This window comes from Pongo abelii, chromosome 12 (assembly GCF_028885655.2).
Source record: "Pongo abelii isolate AG06213 chromosome 12, NHGRI_mPonAbe1-v2.0_pri, whole genome shotgun sequence".
Lineage (NCBI taxonomy): Eukaryota > Metazoa > Chordata > Mammalia > Primates > Hominidae > Pongo > Pongo abelii.
The window spans coordinates 69,085,071-69,108,651 of record NC_071997.2 but is presented as its reverse complement, the minus strand read 5'-3'; the positions used below and the strand labels follow the sequence as shown (position 1 = coordinate 69,108,651).

At 39.0% G+C, this 23,581-nt stretch overlaps 1 protein-coding gene across 21 annotated transcripts in view; it reads right to left on the bottom strand.

Annotated features, from left to right (window-relative positions):
• Nucleotides 1–23,581, bottom strand: part of WDPCP (WD repeat containing planar cell polarity effector) — a 720,444-nt gene that overhangs the window by 170,076 nt on the left and 526,787 nt on the right. For all 21 annotated transcript variants that reach the window (XR_008522114.1, XR_008522111.2, XR_010136176.1 and 18 more), the window contains one exon: nucleotides 23,311–23,374. Coding sequence is in view for 16 of the 21 variants with exons in the window: in XM_054547452.2 (XP_054403427.1) it covers nucleotides 23,311–23,374 (64 nt within the window). In the remaining 5 variants the exon portion in view is untranslated. The remainder of the gene's footprint in view (nucleotides 1–23,310; nucleotides 23,375–23,581) is intronic.

Genomic DNA, 23,581 nt, shown 5'->3' with positions numbered 1-23,581 from the left:
ATATGCCATGTAGATTTGAAAAGAATGTGTATTCTGCAGTTGTTGGATATAGGTTCAAAAAATGTCAGATCAAGTTGGTTCACATATTTTATATATTCATGATTTTTTGACATGTTCTATGAATTATTATATTTATCTATTTCTTTTTTGGTTTGTCGGCTTTTGCTTCATGCATTGGAAGCTCAGTTATCTTCTTTAGGATTGTCATGTCTGCCTGATTAAACTTTTGTCATTACAATGTCTCTCTTATCTCTGGTGATACTTTCTTTGTTTTTGAAGTCACTTTGTCTTATATTTACTGTTTGCAGGATATATATTTTTCACATTTTTTCTTTAAATTTATTTGTGTCATAATAATTAAAGTGCTTCCGTTATACACCGAACATAATTAGGTCTTGTTTTTTATCCAGTCTGACAATCTCTGACTTTAAAAAAAAAATTCATGTCTGCTTTTTGAGTATCCATCCAGTTTGAACTTAAGGTCGTTATTTATTAATATATTTGGGGTTAAGTGTAACATCTTATTATTTGTTTTCTGTTTGTCCTCCTTTTCTGTTTTCTTTTGGATTGAATATTTTAAAAGTATTTTAAAATTTCCTCTTTAGACTTTTTAAAGCAACATACCTATTTACATTTTTTAAAAAATCCTCTAGGCACCATAATATGCAATTTTAACTTATCACAGTCTACCTAGAATTAATACTGCACCACTTCAGATAAAAGGCACAAATCTTACAATAATATAATTCCATTTACCCCCCCCTCTGATGTTACTGTTATTCATTTCTTGTAGACATAATTATCACAATGTATTGTTATTACTTTTGCTTTAAATAATTATATACTAAAGAAATTTTAAAATAAGGAGGAAAGACTTAATATTAGTCCACATGCTTATGATTTTTCGGACTCTTCATTCTTTCATGTAGAGACAAGTTTTCATCTGGTATCATTTTTGTCCTATCTGAAAAACTTCCTTCAGCTTTTCTAGTAGTGCTGCTGCTAATTTCAATTTAATTTCACTAATTTAAAAGTATCTTTATTTCACCCTCACTTAAGGATGATTTTCACTGGATATAAGATTTTGAGTTGAGAGTTTTAGTTTTGTTTAGCATGTTGATGATGCTGTTCCATTATCTTTTGGCATCACTGTTTCTGATTTGAAGTCAGTGATAATTCCTATTAGCTGTTGCTCTTTTTTGTTTCCTGGGTATTTTAAAGATATAATTTTTTGTTTCCTGGGTATTTTAAAGATTTATCTCTCATCACTAGTTTTCAGTAATTTGTCTATGCTGTGCCTAGGTATTGATTTCTTATATTTGGAATTCACTGAGATTTTTGGTTCTGTAGGCCAATGTTTTTCACCAAGCTCCAATTACATGTATTTTAGACTATTTGATTTTGTTCCATAAGTCACTGAGACTCTGCTCATTTTTTGAAATATTTTTGTTTTCTTTAGATTGGATACTTTATACTGATCTGTCTTTAAGTTCACTGACCCTTTATTATGTCCAATCTTCTACTGAGTAAATGTTTCATTTCAGGTTTTATATTTCTTACTTCTAGAATTTCTATTTTGCTTTTAAAAAAACATACAGTTTCTATGTTTCTCCTGAGAATCCCTATCTTTTCAATCATTATGTTCATCATTTCCTTGAAAATCCTTGAACATTTCTGATGACTTATTACCCAGAACACATTTAAAAGGAAGGCTAATACAATTTCTTATAGGAAAGACCCAATGGCAACTGCACCAGAGAGTCAATTACAGTTTTGTATGTGCTACACAGACTTATTTTTCACTGTCAAAGAGAAAGAAGAATAAAGCAAATTAATGTCTCCATAGTGATGGTGTTTTTGTGTCTCTGATTTTTGGATTACAAATCTAGGGAAATGAAAAGCAAAGAGGAGGCTGGGCATGGTCGTTCACACCTGTAATTCCAGCACTTTGGGAGGCTAAAGTGGGCAGATCTCTTAGGGCCAGGAGTTTGAGACAAGCCTGGCCAACATGGTGAAACCCAATCTCTACTAAAAATACAAAAATTAGCTGGGCATGGTGGCTTATGCCTGTAATCCCAGGTACTTGGGAGGGAGAGGCAGGAGAATCACTTGAATCCAGGAGGCAGAGGTTGCAGTGAGCTGAGATTGTGCTATTGCACTCCAGCCTGGGCAACAGAGTGAGATTCTGTTACAAAAAAAAAAAAAAAAAAAAAAAGAAAAGAAAAGACAAACCCAAAGAGGAAATGGAAAGATCTTGTTAGCAATTTGAAAGTTGGCTCTTTTAGTCTCCATAATGAATTTATGACAAGGTTTAAAAAGACCACAAAATAACCCTATAATAGAATTATCAGGTTGAGGGTCATGGAGAAGGATATCAACATTATCATCATTTAATGCAGCAGGATTTTCTATCCTAACAGTTTTATTAAAAAAAAAAATCTCACAACAGAACAACAAATTGTCCAATTTGTTGTTTTTAGTAAATATAAGACATGTTTAATGTGAGATTTTATATAAATGCCCAGTGAGGTTGCTTAAGTTTGGATGAGTCAGAATTCTAGTATTTCTCAGAACTGTGAAAACTCTAGCATCTCCATTTAGCTCTTAATCTCACAGCAGTGGCAGCAGTGGCTTTTTGCTATGCCTTGTCTACCTATAGTCTAGCTCTCCATTAAGAACCCAAAGGGGACCACAATAAAGGCTTCTGGGTCTCACCTTTTCACACAGATTCCCCCTTTCTGATATATCAAAAATTTTAGATCCCTTATCATCCCTGGATTCTGAACACTGATCTCTGGGAAGATGACAGAGTAGAAAGCACCAGGAATCTGGAACCTAAATAATAATTGCATTGGCAGAATCTGTCTGATGTAATTGTTCTGGAACTACGGAGTCTATTGAGGCTTGCAGCTTTTAGGGAAAGGCTTGGATGGTAAACTGCAGTTAATTTTCATCAATTTCAGCTCTTAGCACAATATCTGTTACACATCCACCACCTCAGCTGTATGGTGGGCAACTGTGCACACCTTCCAGAGCAGCTGGTGGTCAGCTCTCTGCAATGAGGGTGAGCAAAACATAGGGGTTCTGTGCTCTGGGAATTGATGCTTGATTGCAGAGGTGCAGACAGGGAGGCAGGGCACCTGACCCCTCATTGCACCTCACCCCTCATTGTTGCAAACCCCTCCTCCTTGCCTGAAGTGACTTGTAGGAGATTTAAGGAGCTGTGCTCTCATTACCCCCTTCATTTTTCTTTCCTGCCCTTTTGGGAACCAAACATTAAAGACTAGGACTCTGAAATGCAACTGCATATATGGGGAAAATTAGAAAGTTACCACACATTCCAAGCACAGGAAAAGTATAGTTTTGGACAAGGCCTGAGAAGACCTTAAGATTCACCTTAGTATAATCTTTGGCCCACGGTCAGCCTAAAACAATTGTAAAAACCCTAAAACAATAATAAAAAAACAGCAAACCCTGGGGAAGGATGTGAATCTGATTCTCAGTTACCATGTTATTAGATTCCAATGTCCAGTTTTCAGCAACAAAAAATCACGAGGCATATAATGAAATAGGAAAGTATGGCCTATTTTAAGAGGAAAAAATAAACAGAAACTGTCCTTAAAAAAAAAAAGACCTGATGGCAGACCTACTAGACTGTAAAACAGCTGTCTAAAATATGTTCAAAGACTTAAAGGAAGATGTGGACAAAGTCAAAATTATGAATAAACAAAATGAAAACATCAATAAAAAGAAAACCTAAAAGCAAACCAAAAAGAAATTGTGGAGTTGGAAAATATAATGACAAGATGATTTCAAAGCCAGATTTGAGCAGACAGAAAAAGAATCAGGAACTTTGAAGACAGGACAATAAACATTATCAACCTAAGGAACAGAAAGAAAAAAGACTGAAGAAAAGTGAATAGAGCCTAACGGACCTGAGAAATACCATCAAGCTGATCAACATATGCATCGTGGGAGTTCCAGAAGGAAAAGAGAAACTGCCCGAGACAATCTTAAAAGAAATGATGGCTAAAAACTCCCCAAATTTGATGAAAGATATGAATACAAACATCCAAGAAGCCAATGAACTCCAAGTAAGATGAACTCAAATAAACCCACTGTGAGACACATTATAATTAAATGTTCAAAAGACAAAGACAAAGGGAATGTTGAAAGCAGAAAGAGAGAAGTGATTTTTCACATGGAAGGGCCCCTAAGTAATACTACCAGTAGATTTCGCATCAAAAGCTTTGGAGGTAAGAAAGCACTGGGCTGATAAAAGTGCCAGAAGAGGCCAGGGGTGGTGGCTCATGCCTGTAATCTCCACACTTTGGGAGGCTGAGGCAGGCGGATCACTTGGGGTCAGGAGTTCGGGACCAGTCTGGCCAAAAGGGGGAAACCCCATCTCTACTAAAAATACACACACAAAAAATTCGCTGGGCATCTTGGCAGGTCCCTGTAATCCCAGCTACTTGGGAGGCTGAGGGAGGAGAATCACTTGAACCTGGGAGGTGGAGGTTGCAGTGAGCTGAGATCATGCCACTCCACTCCAGCCTGGGTGACAGAACAAGACTGTCTTGGAAAAAAAAAAAAAAAAAAAAAAGTGCTGAGAGAAAAAAAATGTCAACCAAGAATCCTGTATCTGGCAAAACTGTCCTTCAAAAGTGAAGAAGAAATTGAGAAATTCCCAGATAAACCTAAGCTGAGGGAGTTCATTACCACTAGACCTTGCCTGCAGGACATGTGCAAGGGAGTCCTGTAGGGTGAAATAAAAGGGCACTAGACAGCTACTCAAAGCCATACAAAGAAAAAAAACTCAATAAAATTAACTACCAGGTATATTATAAAAGCTAGCATTATTGTTAAAATGGTTCAAAATTCCACCTTTTGCTCTCTATACAAATTAAGATACTAATACATTTTAAAAATTATTAGTCTAAAAGCTAGCATTATTGTAACTTTGGTTGGTAATACTACATTTTATATTTTATATGAAACAGATACGTTTAAAAGAATTATTAGTTTATGTTATAGAGGAAACAACTTGTAACAAAGTAGTTTTGTGACATTAAAAACCAAAAAGGGTGTGGAGAAAGGCATGAAGGAGCAGAGTTTTTGTGTGTTACTGAAAGTTAAGCAGGTGTAAATCCAAATTATAGCCTTATAAGTTTAGGATATTTAAATGTAATCCCCATGATAACCACAAAGAAAATAGCTATAGAATATACATAAATGAAAGAGAGAAAAAAAAATATTTCACTACAAAAACAATCAACCAAACATGAAAAAGACAGTCATCGAGGAAATGAGGGACAAAAAAAGCTGTATGGTATAAAAAACGACTGGCAAAATAACAGAAGACCCTCTGTATTAGGAATTTTAATGCAAATGGATCAAACTTCCAATCAAAAGACATATTAACAGAATAGATAAAAACTGACTCAACTATACGCTGTAAGAGATTTACTATAGATCCAAAGACGCTAATAGATTAAAAATGAAAAGATGAAAAAAAGATATTCCATGCAAATAGCAACCAAAATAACAGGTATGGTAATACTAATATTCAGAAAAAAATCAGACTTTAAATTTAAAAAGGTTACGAGAGATAAAAAAAGAATATTATATAAGTACAATCAGAAATGATAACAGTGAAATTGCAACTGATAAGAAATATAAAAGATCATCAGAGATTACTATGAACATATATACACACATAAACCAGAAAACCTTGAGGAAATATATTAATTCCCATACATCCTCCCAAGATTAAACCAGGAAGAAATAGAAATCCTGAACAGTCCAATAATGAGTACTGAAATTGAATCAGTAATAAAAAAATCTTCGAACAACAACAACAACAACAACAAAAAAGCCCAGGACCAGATGAACTCATGGACTACTTTTATCAGATATACAAAGGAGAGCTGGTACCAAACTTACTGAAACTATTCCAAAAAAAAAAATCAGGTTGGAAGGATTCCTCCCTAATTCATTCTACAAAACCAGTATCATCCTGATACCAAAATCATGCAAAGACACAACAAATATTCCTAATAATACAGGCCAGTATTCCTAATAAATACAGATGTAAATATCCTCAACAAAATATTAGCAAACCAAATCCAACAGCATATTAAAAAGGTAACTCACGATTAAGTGGGCTTTATTCCAGGGATACAAGGATGGTTCAACATTCACAAATCAATAATTGTGATTCACCACATAAACAGAATTAAAAACAAAAACCATATGATCATCTCAATAGATGCAAAAAAAAAAAAAGCATTTGATAAAATCCAGCATCCCTTCATGATAAAAACCGTCAGCAAACTATGCATTGAGGGAACATACCTCAAAATAATAATGGTCATCTATGACAAGCCCACAGCAAACATCATACTGAATGGAGAAAATTTGCAAGCATTCCCCCTTAAAACAGGAACAAGACAAGGATTTCCACTCTCAGCACTACTATTCAACATAATACTGGAAGTCCTAGCTGCAGCAATCAGGCAAGAGAAAGAAATAAAACATATCCAACTAGGAAAAGAGGAGTCAAACTATCTCTATTCACTGATTAAATGATCTTATACCGAGAAAATCCTAAAGACTCCTCCAACATTTCTAGAGTTGAAAAATGACTTCAGTAAATTTCCAAATACAAAATCAACATACAAAAATCAGTAGCATTTCTATAAACCAATAACATTCAAGCTGAGAGTCAAATCAGAAACTCAATCCCATTTACAACAGCCATAAAAATTAAAATACCTAGTAGTATATTTAACCAAGGATGTGAAAGATCTCTACAAGGAGAACCACAAATGCTGATAAAAGAAATCACAGATGATACCAAAAAAATGGGAAAACATTCCATGCTCATGGATTTTAAAAATCAATATTGTTAAAATGACCATACAGCCCAAAGCAATCTACAGATTCAATGCAATTCCTATCAAAGTACCAATGTCATTTCACAAAATTAAAAAAAAAAAATCCTAAAGTTCTTATCAAATCAAAAAAGAGCCCAAATAGCCAAAGCAATCCTAAGGAAAAAGAACGAAGCTGAAAGCATCACATTATCTGACTGCTGTTGTTCTGGATGCCTACTGACTCCAATAAGGATGGCACCATGTCTGAGAGGCTGAAGAAGAGACCCGGAATCAGCAAACGAGGCATAGCATTTAGTGAGGAACTTACATAAAAGGATGGTCCAGAGGTGGTGAGTTGGACAGGAGAACTGTTACCACTTGTAAAAAGCATGTGGTTTATATAGCATTTTCACTTAGCAACCTCCACTTGGCCAAAATAATCCCCTGTACAGCCTGCATTCCAAGGGGTGGGCTGGGGGTTCAGATGTCCTCCGTAAATATGGAATAGATCTTCAGGTTGGTCACACTCTTGGATTCCTTAGCTTAGGACTCCAGACAGACATTCTTGTAAGACAACAGGATCATTCTCAGGGTATACTTAAGTTATTGCTGTCAGATGCATGTGCCATACACTCCACCCTAACATACTCTTGAATGGCCCTCTCATTCTTATCATGCCATTTCCTCTATCATTCTCCTACAGTCAGGTATGTGGAGGAGCATTTCAACCAGATGCCACAGCAGCAATACAAACTACAACAACAAAAAAGAATAACAAATATAATAACAATCTCACTGGATACAAAGTTCTACCAAGTGCTTGGGAATTGATTTAACCATGTTGTTATAGGGGTGTAAGACAGAGATTCTATAGTATTATTATAATATACACTATAGAATATAATGCACAGGGTAGACCTAAATACTGGTATTTAGGACCTGCATGGCCTAGTTACACTGTGAGAGTAATCAAGGACATATACACAACATTCAGTTTTAACTAATGCACAGGTTCTACCCAGGGCAGCAGTTAAGATGTCCATGCCATTTTGCAAAGTAATGTGTCTGATTTGGGTGGTCTCTACAGTAAGAAGAAGAATAGCATGGTTGGTATCATTAATGGCTGCAGCCATATGTTTAGCCTCAACTTGCAGCTCTATCTATATCTATTGTTGCCACTTGGGGAGAAAAAATGGCCAAAGGGTAAAACCTCCAGAATGCATGCTTCTGGCAGTACCTGACTTTTACACTCTCCCAGTGAATAGGAATGCATGGTATCTAAACGGGACACAATGCATACTGACAAGGATGCCACCAGGTGCATATACCAGTCCAGTTAGAGGGTAAGTAAGGCCAGCTGTGGGTGTCACAGCCCATAACAATCCCCAAGGGGAGGGATAGACACCCCCCCCCCGGCCCCATGTGGAGAGAGTTATACTGCCACCCAGCCACATATCTTTGGTTATTTGAAGGGATCGGTTACATTGCTGTGGGGATAGCCATCTGTGATGGTTAATATTGTCAACTTGATTGGATTGAAGTATGCAAAGTATTGTTTCTGGGTGTTGCCAGAAGAGATTAACATTTGAATCAGTGGACTGGGAGAGGAAAAACCACCTTCAGGAAGACCCACCCACAATGTGGGTGGGCACTATCCCATTGGCTGCCAGTATGGCTAGAAAAGCAAGCAGAAGAAGGTGGAAGAAGCTGACTTGCTGAGTCTTCTTGCCTTTATCTTTCTCCCATGCTGGATGCTTCCTGCTCTCAAGACTCCAAGTTCTTCAGCTTTTGGACTCTTGGACTTACATCAGTGGTTTGCCAGGGGCTCTCGGGCCTTCAGCCACAGCTGTGAGGCCACATTGTTGGCTTCCTTACTTTTGAGGTTTTGGGACTTGGGCCGAGACATTACTGGCTTCCTTGGCAGCCATTACATAGAGGCAAAGGTCCTATGTAGTCTACCTGCCACTGTTGCACTTGGCTCCAGCCCTGGCCTATCTGTTCAGTATTGTGTGGAAAGGGCCTGAGGTGTTTCTGTGCACAGGTAGGACATTGCTGATAGATGAGCACTATATCTTTATATCATAGTGGTAGTCCTCAATTTTCACTATGTCCCAAAAGGTATGTGGTCCCCAATGTCCTGTCTTTTTATGTAGCCAGTAAGCCACATCTTTTGTGGGCACTTCCTTGAGGAGGAGAATGTAGGCTAGGCTTGTCTACCTGTTGATTTCCAGGTGTGGTGTAGATGCAATGTGGGCATCCACATGGTAGACTGTTACATGCATCCTCTGGATGCGTGGAGAACGTCATTCCACACGTCAGCACCTGAAAGGGCGCAGGCTGCTATTGACCAATCCTGTGTTTTCCACTATAGTAGCCACATTGTGAGTCCCTTAAAGACAGCCCAGCTGTCAGTGCATAGGACTACTGGGTCCAGCTTATGAAGGAAGGTCATCCAAGCTGCCTACAGCTCAGCCCATTGGCTACTATGCCCTTCACCTGTATCAAACCAGATACTATCAGTGGATGGCTGAGTGGCCACAACTGTCTAGTTGCAAGGACTGCATCATGATGAGCCATCTGTGAACCAGGCCTGGTTAGGAATTGGACCCTGTCCCTACTGTAAAAAGGAAGGGATTTATGGAGGCTCAGCATCCTCCACTGAAGACTGTCCTTCAGTTGTAACATAAGTGACAGGTCCAAGCATCAAATGGAGCTCTGCAATCAAGGGGCTATTAGTTCATGTGCTCCTCTGTTGCAGGTAGGCTTCACATTTGGCCAGTCTGGGCATTCATAGACTTTGGTTTCTGGAAGGTACCCTTCAGCCAACCTGCTGTGAGGTACGGGGTGCATATTAGCCTCAAGACCCTCTTTGTAATGTCCTCAACTTGTAAGGCATAATATGTAGCACAAAGTTGTTGCTCTGTGACATTACATTTAACTCCAGTCCCCTTCCATAGTGATACAGGAGTTAAGAAGAAATCACTTAGGCAGATAGCAAGGACATGGGAGTCCTTGGAAAGGCTTTTCTGTTTAATAAAAAGCAGCCCCAATCATTTTCTAACAAAGAACAGCCTGCAAGCTGGGAGCTTGCATGGATGAATGCCGGCAGGAACTAAGGACTGGACATTTTTAAGATGGCGGCTCCATCTTCCCTTCTCTGCCAGCCACGTGTGCTGTAAGGAGCAGATAAGATGGCACTGATCAACTGGAAAGCCCTGGGATGACTAGCCTTCCCTGCTTGCTATGTAAACATCATACCTGATGGAACCAATCTATGAGCCCTATATAAATCAGACACCACCTTCTCAAACTGGACTATAAAACTTGGCCAGCAGGCCTTTTCTGCTAGGAGACCTCTTCCTCTACAGAGGAAGCTGTTTCTCTTTCTCTTCTCTTCTACCTATTAAACCTCCATTCCTAAACTCCTCATGTGTGTCTGTGCCCTAAATTTCCTGGTGTGTGACAATGAACCCCAGGGTTTATAACCCAGACAACATAGCCACTTCATAATGGGAACCTTGTCTAGGATACCAAGTACAACATTCATCAAAATAGTGAGTAGAGGGGAGTGAACTCCAACTCTGTCCTTTCATTCTGAGGCTCTCAGCCTCCATTTTAGACCCTTCATGGAGGACTTAGTTGTTGCATGGGACTGAAAGAAGTCCTAGGGCAACTGAAGATTTCTTCTGGCCAGAGCTGCCACCTGGTATTATTCAAAGGCTTCTGGACTGACCCCAGCCTCTGACTGCCCTGATGGGGTGTCAGCAACAGGATCCCCAACTTTCCTATCATAATTTCCTCCTTTCCTGTTTGCAACCATCATATCTCTTATCCTGTGTATGAAATATACGCGGGAAGTTTTACAGTTCAGGGAAGTAATCTTGTTTGGCAAGATCAGAGAATGTCTAGTAACTGGGGATATAGCTCAAGGGAAGATGTCTTTGTGATTTTCTAGGAACAGAGGGTTCCCCCCACCACAGTGACTGTCTCTCTCTTAGCCTTTGGTCTGGAGAGCACATGTCATTTCCAGGTCTCTGCCCTTGGTCTGGAGAGTACATGGCATTTCCATGTCTCTCTGTCCTTGGTCTAGAGAGTACGTGGCATTTCCAGGTCTCTCTCTGCCTGTGGTCTGGAAAGTACATGGCATTTCCAGGTCTCTCTCTGCCCTTGGTCTGTAGAGCACATGGCATTTCCAGGTCTCTATCTGCCCTTGGTCTGAAGAGCACATGGCATGTCAAGGTCACTCTGCCCTTGGTCTAGAGAGCACATGGTGTTTCAAGGTCAACAGTGCCGCCTAGTGGAACAGGGATCCATGAGGCACATTGTCGGTCCTTCACCAAAATACCCTAGCCTCCCAATTATCTTCCCTTTTTGAGCCTCTCTACTAGAAACCAGGCTTTCTGCTGCTTTGGTAAACAGGAAAATTCTGCCTTCAACAATTGCTTTAAAATATCCTCCAAAGCCAAATTTTAGTCTTGATACTGTCCCATCGGCAGGAAAATGGCCATTCAGTCTCTACGTTCTTTTAAGGTACCTATTCTGCCTCCAATCAGAGTGGTACTTAATTAGTAAGGGGATTTTAAGTTCAGAAGTTAGCCTGAACCATTCTCTATGGGTAAACGCTTCAGCACAGGCCATAATAGCAGGATATAAAGTTCAATCTAGCACACCCCCTCCATTAAAGTGGCCTTGTTCAACTATTATGTAGTTTTTCTGGAGATCCATTTTTCAGGGAGCCAGGCAGGTCACACGAATCTAGGAAGTCAAAGGGAAATCACAGGCAGAGAACTAGAGCCACTTGGGTGAGCATGACTAATCCCAATCTCTTAGTCCCTCTGGTTCCATGGCTGGGGGTCACGCCAGCAACCATGAGCAGCATGTTCAACAAGGTGTCAGGACCCAGGAACCGTAGAGGGAACACAGCAAGGGGACGCCCCCACTGTCTTCCTCTCCACCCTGAGTCACACCAAAAGGAAGGAGACAAAGGGATGCCTTTTTTTTTTTTTTTTTCCACTTTTCTTTCTAGATGGGTACTATCTTAAACCTGCACTCCCTTGGAGTGCATTCTGAAGCACTGTGACTTCTTTCACCCTGAGACTTTAAAGAAAAAGCAGCTCATTTTCTTTTGCACAAGGGCATGGCCTTTTTACTAGATCTTTGCAAGTGTTACAAAATCAACCTAGTGCTTTTAGCAATCATATCGGGCAGACCCAAAAAGAATATTTCTCCAAAATTAGAGAAGCAACTTCCAAGGGAACCATCTGATGATCCCCCTCATTTGGGGCCCCTTCAAGTTCCCTTCTCATTACAGGACCTTAGGCAAATAAAGGGAGACTTAGGTCAATTTTCTAACGACTCTGATAGGTATTTAGAAGCTTTCCAAAATTTAACTCATGTATTTGACCTCTCATAGAAGGATGTTATGCTGCTCCTAAGCCAAACCCTAACCACAGCTGAGAAGCAGGCAGCTCTGCAAGCATCAGAGAATATCAAAGATGAGCAGTATGTCTCCTATAGTGGGCCAAAAGAGAAAATAGGAAAGGGGAAGAAATACAGCAAATACCATTCCCAGTAGGATAGGAAATATCTGTTCACAATCCTAATTGAAACTACCAGACTTTTCTATGGTGTTTTTCCTTCTTTCATGGTTTAAAATGGCTTCTCTTTTATAATGTTCTTCCAACTTTGGAAAAATTAATTTTCCAACCGTTAAAATGCTTGGCTTAGAGTTGAGCTAGGAGGAAGGGAACCCAGAAGCCTGACATGCCAACAAAAGGGTAAAAATTTCTTACCAGTTGGGCTTTTGGCTTCTCTCTCCCTGTGCAAATTGGTAAAAGGGATAAATAAGGATAATTAATAATATTCTCTGTAAAGTTTTAATGAAAAAGGATTTGTGAGGTTGGTCTCAAGCTGTAGACAATCTGGTGTGCTTTGTGTGTCTTTCTGTATGGTTCTGTCAGAAGAAAGGGTACCTTAGGTTAAGATGTAGACTCAGGACCCCATAAGACTGCTGTTCAAGCCAGCCCAACAAAATGATCAGTAACAAACTTGGCTACAGGCCTCCATTTTGTTTCATGTCCTTGGGAACATGACCTGTAAACACATAGCAATATTTTGTTTTAGTCTCTGCCATTTTACAATGGTGACTGTCTTCTTGTGCTATGTCAGTTCCTGGGTGAGGGCCACAAAATCAAAAGCCAGTTTTCTGAGTGGGGTCAGGGTATATACCCCAAAGTTGCCACTTCAATAGATGGTACCAGAATCCTAAAGGCACACGTATATGTCTGTGTGTTTCCCACAGGCCCCACCCAAGCCCCTCAGAGTAACTGGCTACCTCCAATTCACAAGGCTATCCCTGCACTAGAACTTCCAAGGCCTGCATTTATTTCACTGTGATTTTAGCTTGTTCAAGGCCACATCCTCCCTTGTGGACCAGTTCCAGTGGCCCTCCTTCTTGACTAAGCCATCTAGGGGCCTAAGGAGTTGTACCAAATGGGGAAATAAAAGGACATCAATACCCTAGAAGGCCTAAGAAGGTTTGCAACTGCTCTGGTGTGGTAGGACGAGGGTTGGCCTTTACCTTATTCTGTAATGGTAGACTGAATAAATTTAGTCTCACCCCACTAGATGACACCCAGGTATTTGACTGATATGCCTGGACCCTGGACTTTGCGTTGACCACCCATTGTCCCTCTGTAGGTCAAGTAAGACAGCAAGGTTGGGGCTGCAGTTTCTAAGCTAGAAAAAGACTCAGAAGTTAGCATGATATCATCAGTATAATGGAAAACACATACCCCTCTGGAGTGGTCCACTGACTGAGGTTGGAGGCCTTTCGGCCACAACAGACAGTGGGGCTAAATAAAAATACCGGGGGCAAGATGGTAAAGATTCATTGTTCTCTTTTCCCAAATGAATGCATATTGGTCTTGACTCTCTGGGGCAATGGGAATGCTAAAGAAGGCCTTGGTAAACAACCCAGCAAGAGAAAAGAACAAACAATCCCATTAAAAGTGGGCAAAAGACATAGACATTTCTCAAAAGAAGACATATAAGCAGTCAATAAACATATGAAAAAATGCTCAACATCACTAATTATCAGAGAAATTAAAATTAAAACCACACTGACATTTCATCTTACATGACTCAGAATGGCTATTAGTAAAAAGTCAAAAAAAAAAAAAAAAAACAGATGTGGGCAGGGATGTGGAGTAAAGGGAGCCCTTGTACACTGTTGGTGGGAATGTCAATTAGTACCACCTCTATAAAAAACAGTATAGATGTTTTACAAATAACTAAAAATAAAACTACCATTCAACCCAGCAATCCCACAACTGGGCATCTACCCAAAGGAAAAGAAATTATATAAAAAAGACACTTGCACTCATATGTTTATTGCAGTATTATTCACAATAGTAAAGTCATGGAATCAACCGAAGTCTTCATCAATGGTTGATTGTATAAAGAAAATGTGACATATGGGTGGCTGGCAAGATGGCTGAATTGGAACAGCTCCAGTCTGCAGCTCCCAGTGAGATCAACACAGAAGGTGGGTGATTTCTGCATTTCCAACTGAGGTACCTGATTCATCAAATTGAGACTCGTTAGATAGTGGGTGCAGCCCACGGAAGGCAAGCTGAAGCAGGGTGGGGCATCACCTCACATGGGAAGCACAAGGGGTCGGGGAACTCAGTCCCCTAGCCAAGGGAAGCTGTGAGAGACTGTGCTGTGAGGGACTGTACCGTGAGGAACAGTGCATTTAGGCCCAGATACTACGCTTTTCCCATGGTTTTTTCAACTTGCAGACCAGGAGATTCCCTCGGGTGCCTACACCACCAGGGCCCTGAGTTTCAAGCACAAAACTTGGCGGCTGTTTGGGAAGACACCGAGCTAGCTGCAGGAGTTTTTTTTCATACCCCAGTGGTGCGTAGAATGCCAGTGAGACAAAACCGTTGGAAAGGGGGCTGAAGTCAGGGAGCCAGGTGGTCTAGCTCAGCAGATCCCACCCCCATGGAGCCCAGCAAGGTAAGATCCACTAGCTTGAAATTCTTGCTGCCAGCACAGCAGTTTGAAGTCCACCTGGGACACTCGAGCCTGGTGGGGAGAGCGACATGCACCATTATTGAGGCTTGAGTAGGCAGTTTTCCCCTCACGTTGTAAACAAAGCTGCCGGGAAGTTCAAAATGGGAAGAGCCCACCACAGATCAGCAAAGCCGCTGTAGCCAGACTGCCTCCCTAGATTCCTCCTCTCTGGGCAGGGCATCTCTGAGAGAAAGGCAGCAGCCCCAGTCAGGGGCTTATAGATAAAACTCCCATCTCCCTGGGACAGAGCACCTGGGGGAAGGGGCGACTTTGGGCACAGCTTCAGCAGACTTAAACCTTCCTGCCTGCTAGCTCTGAAGACAGCAGTGGATCTCCCAGCACAGCACTTGAGCTCTAAGGGACAGACTGCCTCCTCAAGTGTGCCCCTGACCCCCCGTGACTCCTGACTGGGAGACATCTCCCAGCAGGGGTCAATAGACACCTCATACAAGACAGCTCCGGCTGGCATCTGACGGATGCCCTCTGGGACAAAGGAACAGGCAGCGATCTTTGCTGTTCTGCAGCCTCTGCTGGAGATACCCAGGCAAACTCCAGCAGACCTGCAGTACAAGGGCCTGACTACTAGAAGGAAAACTAACAAACAGAAAGAAATAGCATCAACATCAACAAAAAAGACGTCCACACAAAAACCCCATCTGAAGGTCACCAGCATCAAAGACCAAAGGTAGATAAATCCACAAAGATGAGGAAAAACCAGGGAAAAAAGGCTGAAAATTCCAAAAACCAGAAAGCTGCTTCTCCTCCAAAGGATCACAGCTCCTTGCCAGCAAGGGAACAAAACTGGATGGAGAATGAGTGTGATGAATTGACAGTAGGCTTCAGAAGGTGGGTAATAACAAACTCCACCGAGCTCAAGGAGCATGTTCTAACCCAATGCAAGGAAGCTAAGAACCTTGAAAAAAAGTTAGAGGAATTGCTAACTAGAATAACCAGTTTAGAGAAGAACATAAATGACCTGATAGAGATGAAAAACACAGCACAAGAACTTCATAAAGCATACTGAAGGAAATAGAGACACAAACAACCCTTCAAAAATCAATGAATCCAGGACCTATTTGAAAAGATTAACAAAATACATAGACTGCTAGCCAGACTAATAAAGAAAAGAGAGAAGAATCAAACAGACACAAAAAATGATAAAGGGGATACCACCAATGATCCCACAGAAATACAAACTACCATCAGAGAATACTATAAACACCTCTCTGCAAATCAACTAGAAAATCTAGAAGAAATAGATAAATTCCTGGACACATACACCCTCCCAAGACTAAACCAGGAAGAAGTTGAATCCCTGAATAGACCAATAACAAGTTCTGAAATTGAGGCAGTAATTAATAGCCTACCAACCAAAAAAAGCCCAGGACCAGACAGATTCACAGCCAAATTCTACCACAGGTACAAAGAGGAGCTGGTGCCATTCCTTCTGAAACTATTCCAAACAATAGAAAAAGAGGGACTCCTCCCTAACTCATTTTATGAGGCCAGCATCAACCTGATTCCAAAACCTGGCAGAGTCACAACAAAAAAAGAAAATTTCAGCCCAATATCCCTGATGAACATCAATGTAAAAATCCTCAATAAAATACTTGCAAACTGACTCCAGCAGCATATCAAAAAGCTTTGTCCACCATGATCAAGTCAGCTTTATCCCTGGGATGCAACGCTGGTTCCACATATGCAAATAAATAAGCGTAATCCATCACATAAACAGAACCAATGACAAAAACCACATGATTATCACAATAGATGCAGAAAAGGCCTTCCATAAAATTCAACACCACTTCATGCTAAAAACTCTCAATAAACTAGGTAGTGATGGAACATAGCTCAAAATAATAAGACCTATTTATGACAAACCCACAGCCAGTATCATACTGAATGGGCAAAAGATGGAAGCATTCCCTTTGAAAACCAGCACAAGACAGGGATGCCCTCTCTCACCACTCCTATTCAACATAGTAATGGAAGTTCTGGCTAGGGCAATCAAGCAAGAGAAAGAAATAAAGGGCAATCAAATAGGAAGAGAGGAAGTCAAATTGTCTCTGTTTGCAGATGACATGATTGTATATTTAGAAAACTCCATTGTCTCAGCCCAAAATCTCCTTAAGCTGACAAGCAACTTCAGCAAAGTCTCGGGATACAAAATCAATGTGCAAAAATCACAAGCATTCCTATATACCAATAATAGACAGAGAGCCAAATCATGAGTGAACTCCCATTCACAATTGCTACAAAGAGAATAAAATACCTAGGAATACAACTGACAAGGAATGTGAAGGACCTCTTCAAGGAGAACTACAAACTACTGCTCAAGGAAATAAGAGAGGACACAAACAAATGGAAAATATTCCATGCTCATGAATAGGAAGAATCAATATCATGAAAATGGCTATACTGCCCAAAGTAATTTATAGACTCAATGCTATCCCCATCAAGCTACCACTGACTTTCTTCACAGAATTAGAAAAAAACTACTTTAAATTTTATATGGAATCAAAAAAGAGCCCACATTGCCAAGACAATCCTAAGCAAAAAGAACAAAGCTGGAGGCATCATGCTACCTGACTTCAAACTATACTACAAGGCTACAGTAAACAAAACAGCATGGTACTGGTACCAAAACAGATATATAGACAAATGGAACAGAGGCCTCAGAAATAATGCCACACGTCTACAACCATTTGTTCTTTGACAAACCTGACAAAAACAAGCAATGGGGAAAGGATTCCCTTTTTAATAAATGGTGTTGGGAAAATTGGCTAGCCATATGCAGAAAACTGAAACTGAACCCCTTCCTTATACAAAAATTAACTCAAGATGGATTAACGATTTAAATGTAAGACCTAAAACCATAAAAACCCTAGAAGAAAACCTAGGCAATACCATTCAGGACATAGGCATGGGCAAAGACTTCATGACTAAAACACCAAAAGCAATGGCAACAAAAGCCGAAATTGGCAAACGGGATCTAACTACACTAAAGAGCTTCTCCACAGCAAAAGAAACTATCATCAGAGTAAACAGGCAACCTACAGAATGGGAGAAAATTTTTGCAATGTATCCATCTGACAAAGGGCAAATCTACCAAGAACTTAAACAAATGTACAAAGAAATTAAACAAAGAACTTAAACAAATGTACAAGAAAACAAACAAACAACCCCATCAAAAAGTGGGCAAAGCATATGAACAGACACTTCTCAAAAGAAGACATTTATGCGGCCAACAAACATGAAAAAAAAGCTCATCATCACTGGTCATTAGAGAAATGCAAATCAGACCCACAGTGAGATACCATCTCATGCCAGTTAGAATGGTGATCATTAAAAACTCAGGAAACAACAGATGCTGGAGAGGATGTGGAGAAATAGAAACGTTTCAACACTGTTGGTGAGAGCGCAAATTAGTTCAACTATTGTGGGAGACAGCGTGGCAATTCCTCAAGGATGTAGAACTAGAAATAACATGTGATCCAGCAATCCCATTATTGGGTATATACCCAAAGGATTATAAATCATTCTACTATAAAGACATATGCACACATATGTTTATTGTAGCACTATTCACAATAGCAAAGACTTGGAACCAAAACAAATGCCTATCAGTGATAGACTGGTTAAAGAAAATGTGGCACATATACACCATGGAATACTATGCAGCCATAAAAAAGATGAGTTCATGTCCTTTGCAGGGACATGGATGAAGCTGGAAACCATCATTCTCAGCAAGCTAACACAGGAACAGAAAACCAAATAGCACATGTTCTCACTCTTAAGTGGGAGCTGAAGAGTGAGAACACATGGACACAGGGAGGGGAACATCACACACTGAGGCCTGTCAGGGGGTGGGGGGTAGGGGAGAGATAGCATTAGGAGAAATAACTAATGTAGATGACAGGTTGATGGGTGCAGAAGACCAATGGCACATGTATACCTATGTGACAAACCTGCATGTTCTGCACATGTGTCCAAGAACTTAAAGTATAATCAAAGAAAATGTGGTAAATATACATCATGAAATACTGTTCAGCCATAAAAAAGAATGACATCATGTCCTTTGCAGCAACATGGATGGAGTTTGAGAACATTATCCTAGTTGTAGTAACTGAGGTAATCAAACACCACATGTTCTCTCTTATAAATGTGAGCTAAATATTGGGTACACATGGACATAAAGATGGAAATAACAGACACTGGAAACTCCAAAGTTGGTAGAGGAGTAAGGGTTAGAAATTTACCTATTGGATACAATGTTTATTATTTGGATAATGGGTACACCACAAGCCCAATCCTCACCATTACTCAGTGTATCCATGTAACAAACCTGCCCATGTACTTCTGAATGTAAAACTAAAAAAAATTAAAAGATGGCATATACTAATGCACATTTAAATACAGCAAGAAAAATAACAATAATTAACATTTATGTACCTAACACCGTATCGTCAAATATATGAAGCAAAAACTGACAGGAGGGGTACAGTGGTGCATGCCTGTAATCCCAGCTACTTGGGAGGCTGATGTGGCAGGATTGCATAAACCCAAGGGTTCAAGTCCAGTCTGAGCAACATAGTGAGACCCTGTCTCTTAAAATAAACCAAATAGAAATGAAGTGAGAAATAGTCTACAATAGTAGTTGGAGACTTCAATACTGTACTCTTAATAATTGCTAGAAAACCAGACAGAAGGAAACAGAAGACTTAAACAACACAATAAATCAACTAGTTGTACAAATACAAAATATTCTTCCCCAAAACATACACATTATTCTCATGTCTGTATAAGACATTTTCTAGGATAAACTAAGTTTCAATAGATTTAAAACGATAGATATCAAACTATCTTCTCCCATCACAATGGGATGAAGTTACAAATCAATAACAGAATTAAAACTAAAAAACCCCTAATTTCTGGAAATCATGTAAATAACACACTCAGACAACTAATGGATTAAAAAAGAAACCACAAGGGAAATTAGAAAATGCTTACAGACAAATAAAAATGAAAACACAGAGTATGTACTCTGAAACTAGGCTGCCTTGATTCAATTCCAATCTCTCAGGTAGAGACTACTTGTTTTTAAACACCCAAATATCAATAGTTACCTAAATTCCAGCATTGTTAATCTGACAAATGTATAAATAATGTAAAGTGAAATACTACCTAAATATTTGAAAAGTGAGTAATATAAAATATATACCAGAACTGTAGTTCTTAAGTCATTACAATATGCCAGGCACTTCATATATATTATTAATTCATTTGATACTTAAAGCACACTAGGGATTTATGCATTATCATCACCACAGGTAATAAAATGAAAGCAAACAATGTTAGGTAAATTATACAAAATTATGCAGCTAATAACTGAGAGAGCTTGGAGTTGAATCAACAGGTCTTAAATATAAGAAAATTACTATGAGGTTGCTGGACCTGAGGAAATGGGCCTGAAAGAACCAACCTCTTTGTTTACTTCACACTTGTACCTAGGAGCCTTGTCTCGTTTCAGTTTATTTTCTACAATGCAGCCTTAAGTGATCATACTCTAAACAAGGAATCAGCAAACTGTGACCTGCCATCCAAGTCTAACCCAAGCTAAGAATGGTTTTTAGAAAAAAAAAAAAATCACAGGAACAGTTTTATGTGACATCAAATTGCAGTGTCTATATATGAACTTTTATTGGAACACAGCCAAACTTATTTCTGTATGTATTGACTATGCCTGCTTTTGCTCTGTAATGGCAGAGTTAAGTAGATGCAACAGAGCCCGTATGGCTTGTAAAAAGTCTAAAATATTTACAAAACTAAGCCAAGCATGGTGGCACATGCCTGTAGTCTTAGCTCCTTTGGAGGCTAAGATAAGAGGATTGCTTGAGCCCAGGAGTTCAAGGTTATAGTGAGCTATGATCACACCACTGCATTCCAACCTAAGTGAAAAACCAAGACCCTGTCTCAATCAGTCAATCAATCAATAAAGCAAGCAAGCAAGCAAAACTAAACTATTTGCTACCTGGCCCTTTACAGGAAAAGTTTCCTAGCCAAAATACTGATAATATCACTCTTCTATTTAAAATGATTTAGTAACTTCCTATTGCTTTTGAGATAAATTCTAACTCCTTTATATGGAATGTAAGCCCCTTTAGTCTCTCTGCTTTCCAGCCATATCAACTTTCTTATCATGTTGTATGCCTTGTAACTTTTTACCACTGATAATATGCTAATGCAAAAAGGACTATTTTCAGGTTAACTGATACACTTTTGTGTGATCCCATTGTGATTCATATGTTATTATTTTTAGTCTTTTAGCAAGAAATATCTCAAGGATAGAAAATCCTGTATAAGTAGGAATAATCCTGTTTATGCTACAAGCTTTTAATTTCAAAAGAGGTAACATTTTTCAATCTATAGGCTACAGACCTCTGGCTAGATGAAATTTAGATAGTAAGAATGAATCTATTAAAAAAATAAATCCTTTTAGGCAATTTCTACATGGAACCTTAAATGTATATAGTAGAATCATGAGCTTAAATAGAACTTTGAGGCCTTAATGCTCTCAATATTTTGAGCTTCTTTAAAGCAGATCTTGGGCTATAAATAAAGTTATGTATGAAGAGTAACAATGCAGCATTCTGAATAATGACTGTTTGCTTTTGCAAATAAAAAGGACAGTAAAACCACTTCTATACTTCCCTTATTTTAGATTTTCATCTTTTATGTGTAAAAATCCTCATGGGTTAGGATTAGCCTATCAGTAGAAAGGCTATTGGATGAAGGTGATTTGAACTAACATGGATACTTTATATTGTTATTGGCTAAACTGAGACTGAAAGCTGAAACAGATATGATTTGAGAAAAGTTTAGAAGGTGCCTTTCATGATGTTTCTAAATTAATTATTACAACATTAGAAATTACAGAACATAATACCTTGAGAGATAAATTTTACCAGGCACCAAACATTTAAATATTCATCTCTTTAGTTCTTATCTTGGCTAGAAAAAAGATTGAAACTATAGACATAAAAAAAAAGAAATATGGGGAAAATCTACCATTATTGGGGTAAGTGGCAAAGGTGAAAAGGTGGAGATAAGGAAAAAAGTCAATGGGGCTGGAAAATCTAAAAAGTGTAATTAATTTTCTGACACTGTGATCTCTGCATGTATAGATTTTGATGAAAATAATAAAATCTTCCCTCAATGTAATATGCCTGCTCAGACATCACAAAATGTAGATGACGAACAATAGAATGTTCACACTTTTGAAATTAGATTTTTTATGATCAATAATAGTATAATTAATTGAATGACATCCATTTAGAATTTAAATATCAAACTCAATCCAAAGATGATTGATCTAATGTGATGAATCCATAATATCATCTAAAACATCAAAGCTTCATTTAAACTACAAAATGTCTTCACTGTGCAAAAGATTCAGGAAAAGCACCTTCTAGAAGTATTTCTTGCTTTCAAGAGGCTTTTGATCTATTGTTTCTGTGACAACAATGAAATTGCTGTATAACAGAATATCTGAAACATCAAAGCTTAATTTAAACTACAAAATGTCTTAATTGTGCAAAAGATTCAGGCAAAAGCACCTTCTAGAAGTATTTCTTCTTTCAAGAACCTTTTGCTCTGTTGTTTCTGTGGAAACAATGAAATTGCTGTCTAACAGAATATGCTGGGAAACTAGGAAAGGACTTTTCCTTTGTTCATTTGATCTCAATGTGGCACTGTGGTGCAAGATCTTATAAAACAGAAACCTGATACAGAGTGCAAGGATTTGTAAGAAACTGGTCAGTTTTACTGTTCTGTAGCTAATAAATGGGAGGGCCAGAGTATACATGAATTTAACCTCTTGGGTCCACTTTGTACTATGGTTACTTAAAAATGTGAGAACATTCCTACTTTGTTACTCTACACTAAAATCTACGGGACAAACTGAGCACATTCAAGATCTGTGGGACATGTTCTGCCCTATGTCCTGGATTCTATAGCTTTTCTTCAGAGAATGGATTAGAAAGACATTTAAGCTTATTAGATAGATAGGTGTCATCCCCTTGCATCAAGGTACATGAGGAGAAAAGTTCAAAAATTATAAATTCTTAGAAAACATAAAAGATCCATTGGAGCCAGCAAAGAAAATGTCAACAAATCAAAAGATACTAGATGGTTATTGACCAGTTTCACGAAAGCAAACCTGCAAGTCAAGATGGAATAATGCTTTCCCACCCTGTGTCTAAGGCTGCAAAATGACACTAATCCTTTTTATGGTCACAAAAGCTGACAACTTAGCCTTAGAACTGAAGGCACAAAATAATCTCTGAAAATGACTCACCATAAAGAGGTCACGAGCACCAATGTCAACAGCTAGGAGAAATGCCTTTTCAAACCTCTGGTACCTACAAGGCAGAAAAAAATGTTACGTTAGTTGTGAACAAGAATATATAAAAGAAAAGAGCTGTTTATTTAACATATTTCTGTGATACTGTTTTTGTCCTTCTGATTGGAAAAATATTTTCAAACAGAAGGGATTTGGCCTACTAGGATCTTCCATATGTGAGAAGTTATTACATTTAGGAGGGGCTGCAGCACAGAGCCTGGGGAGG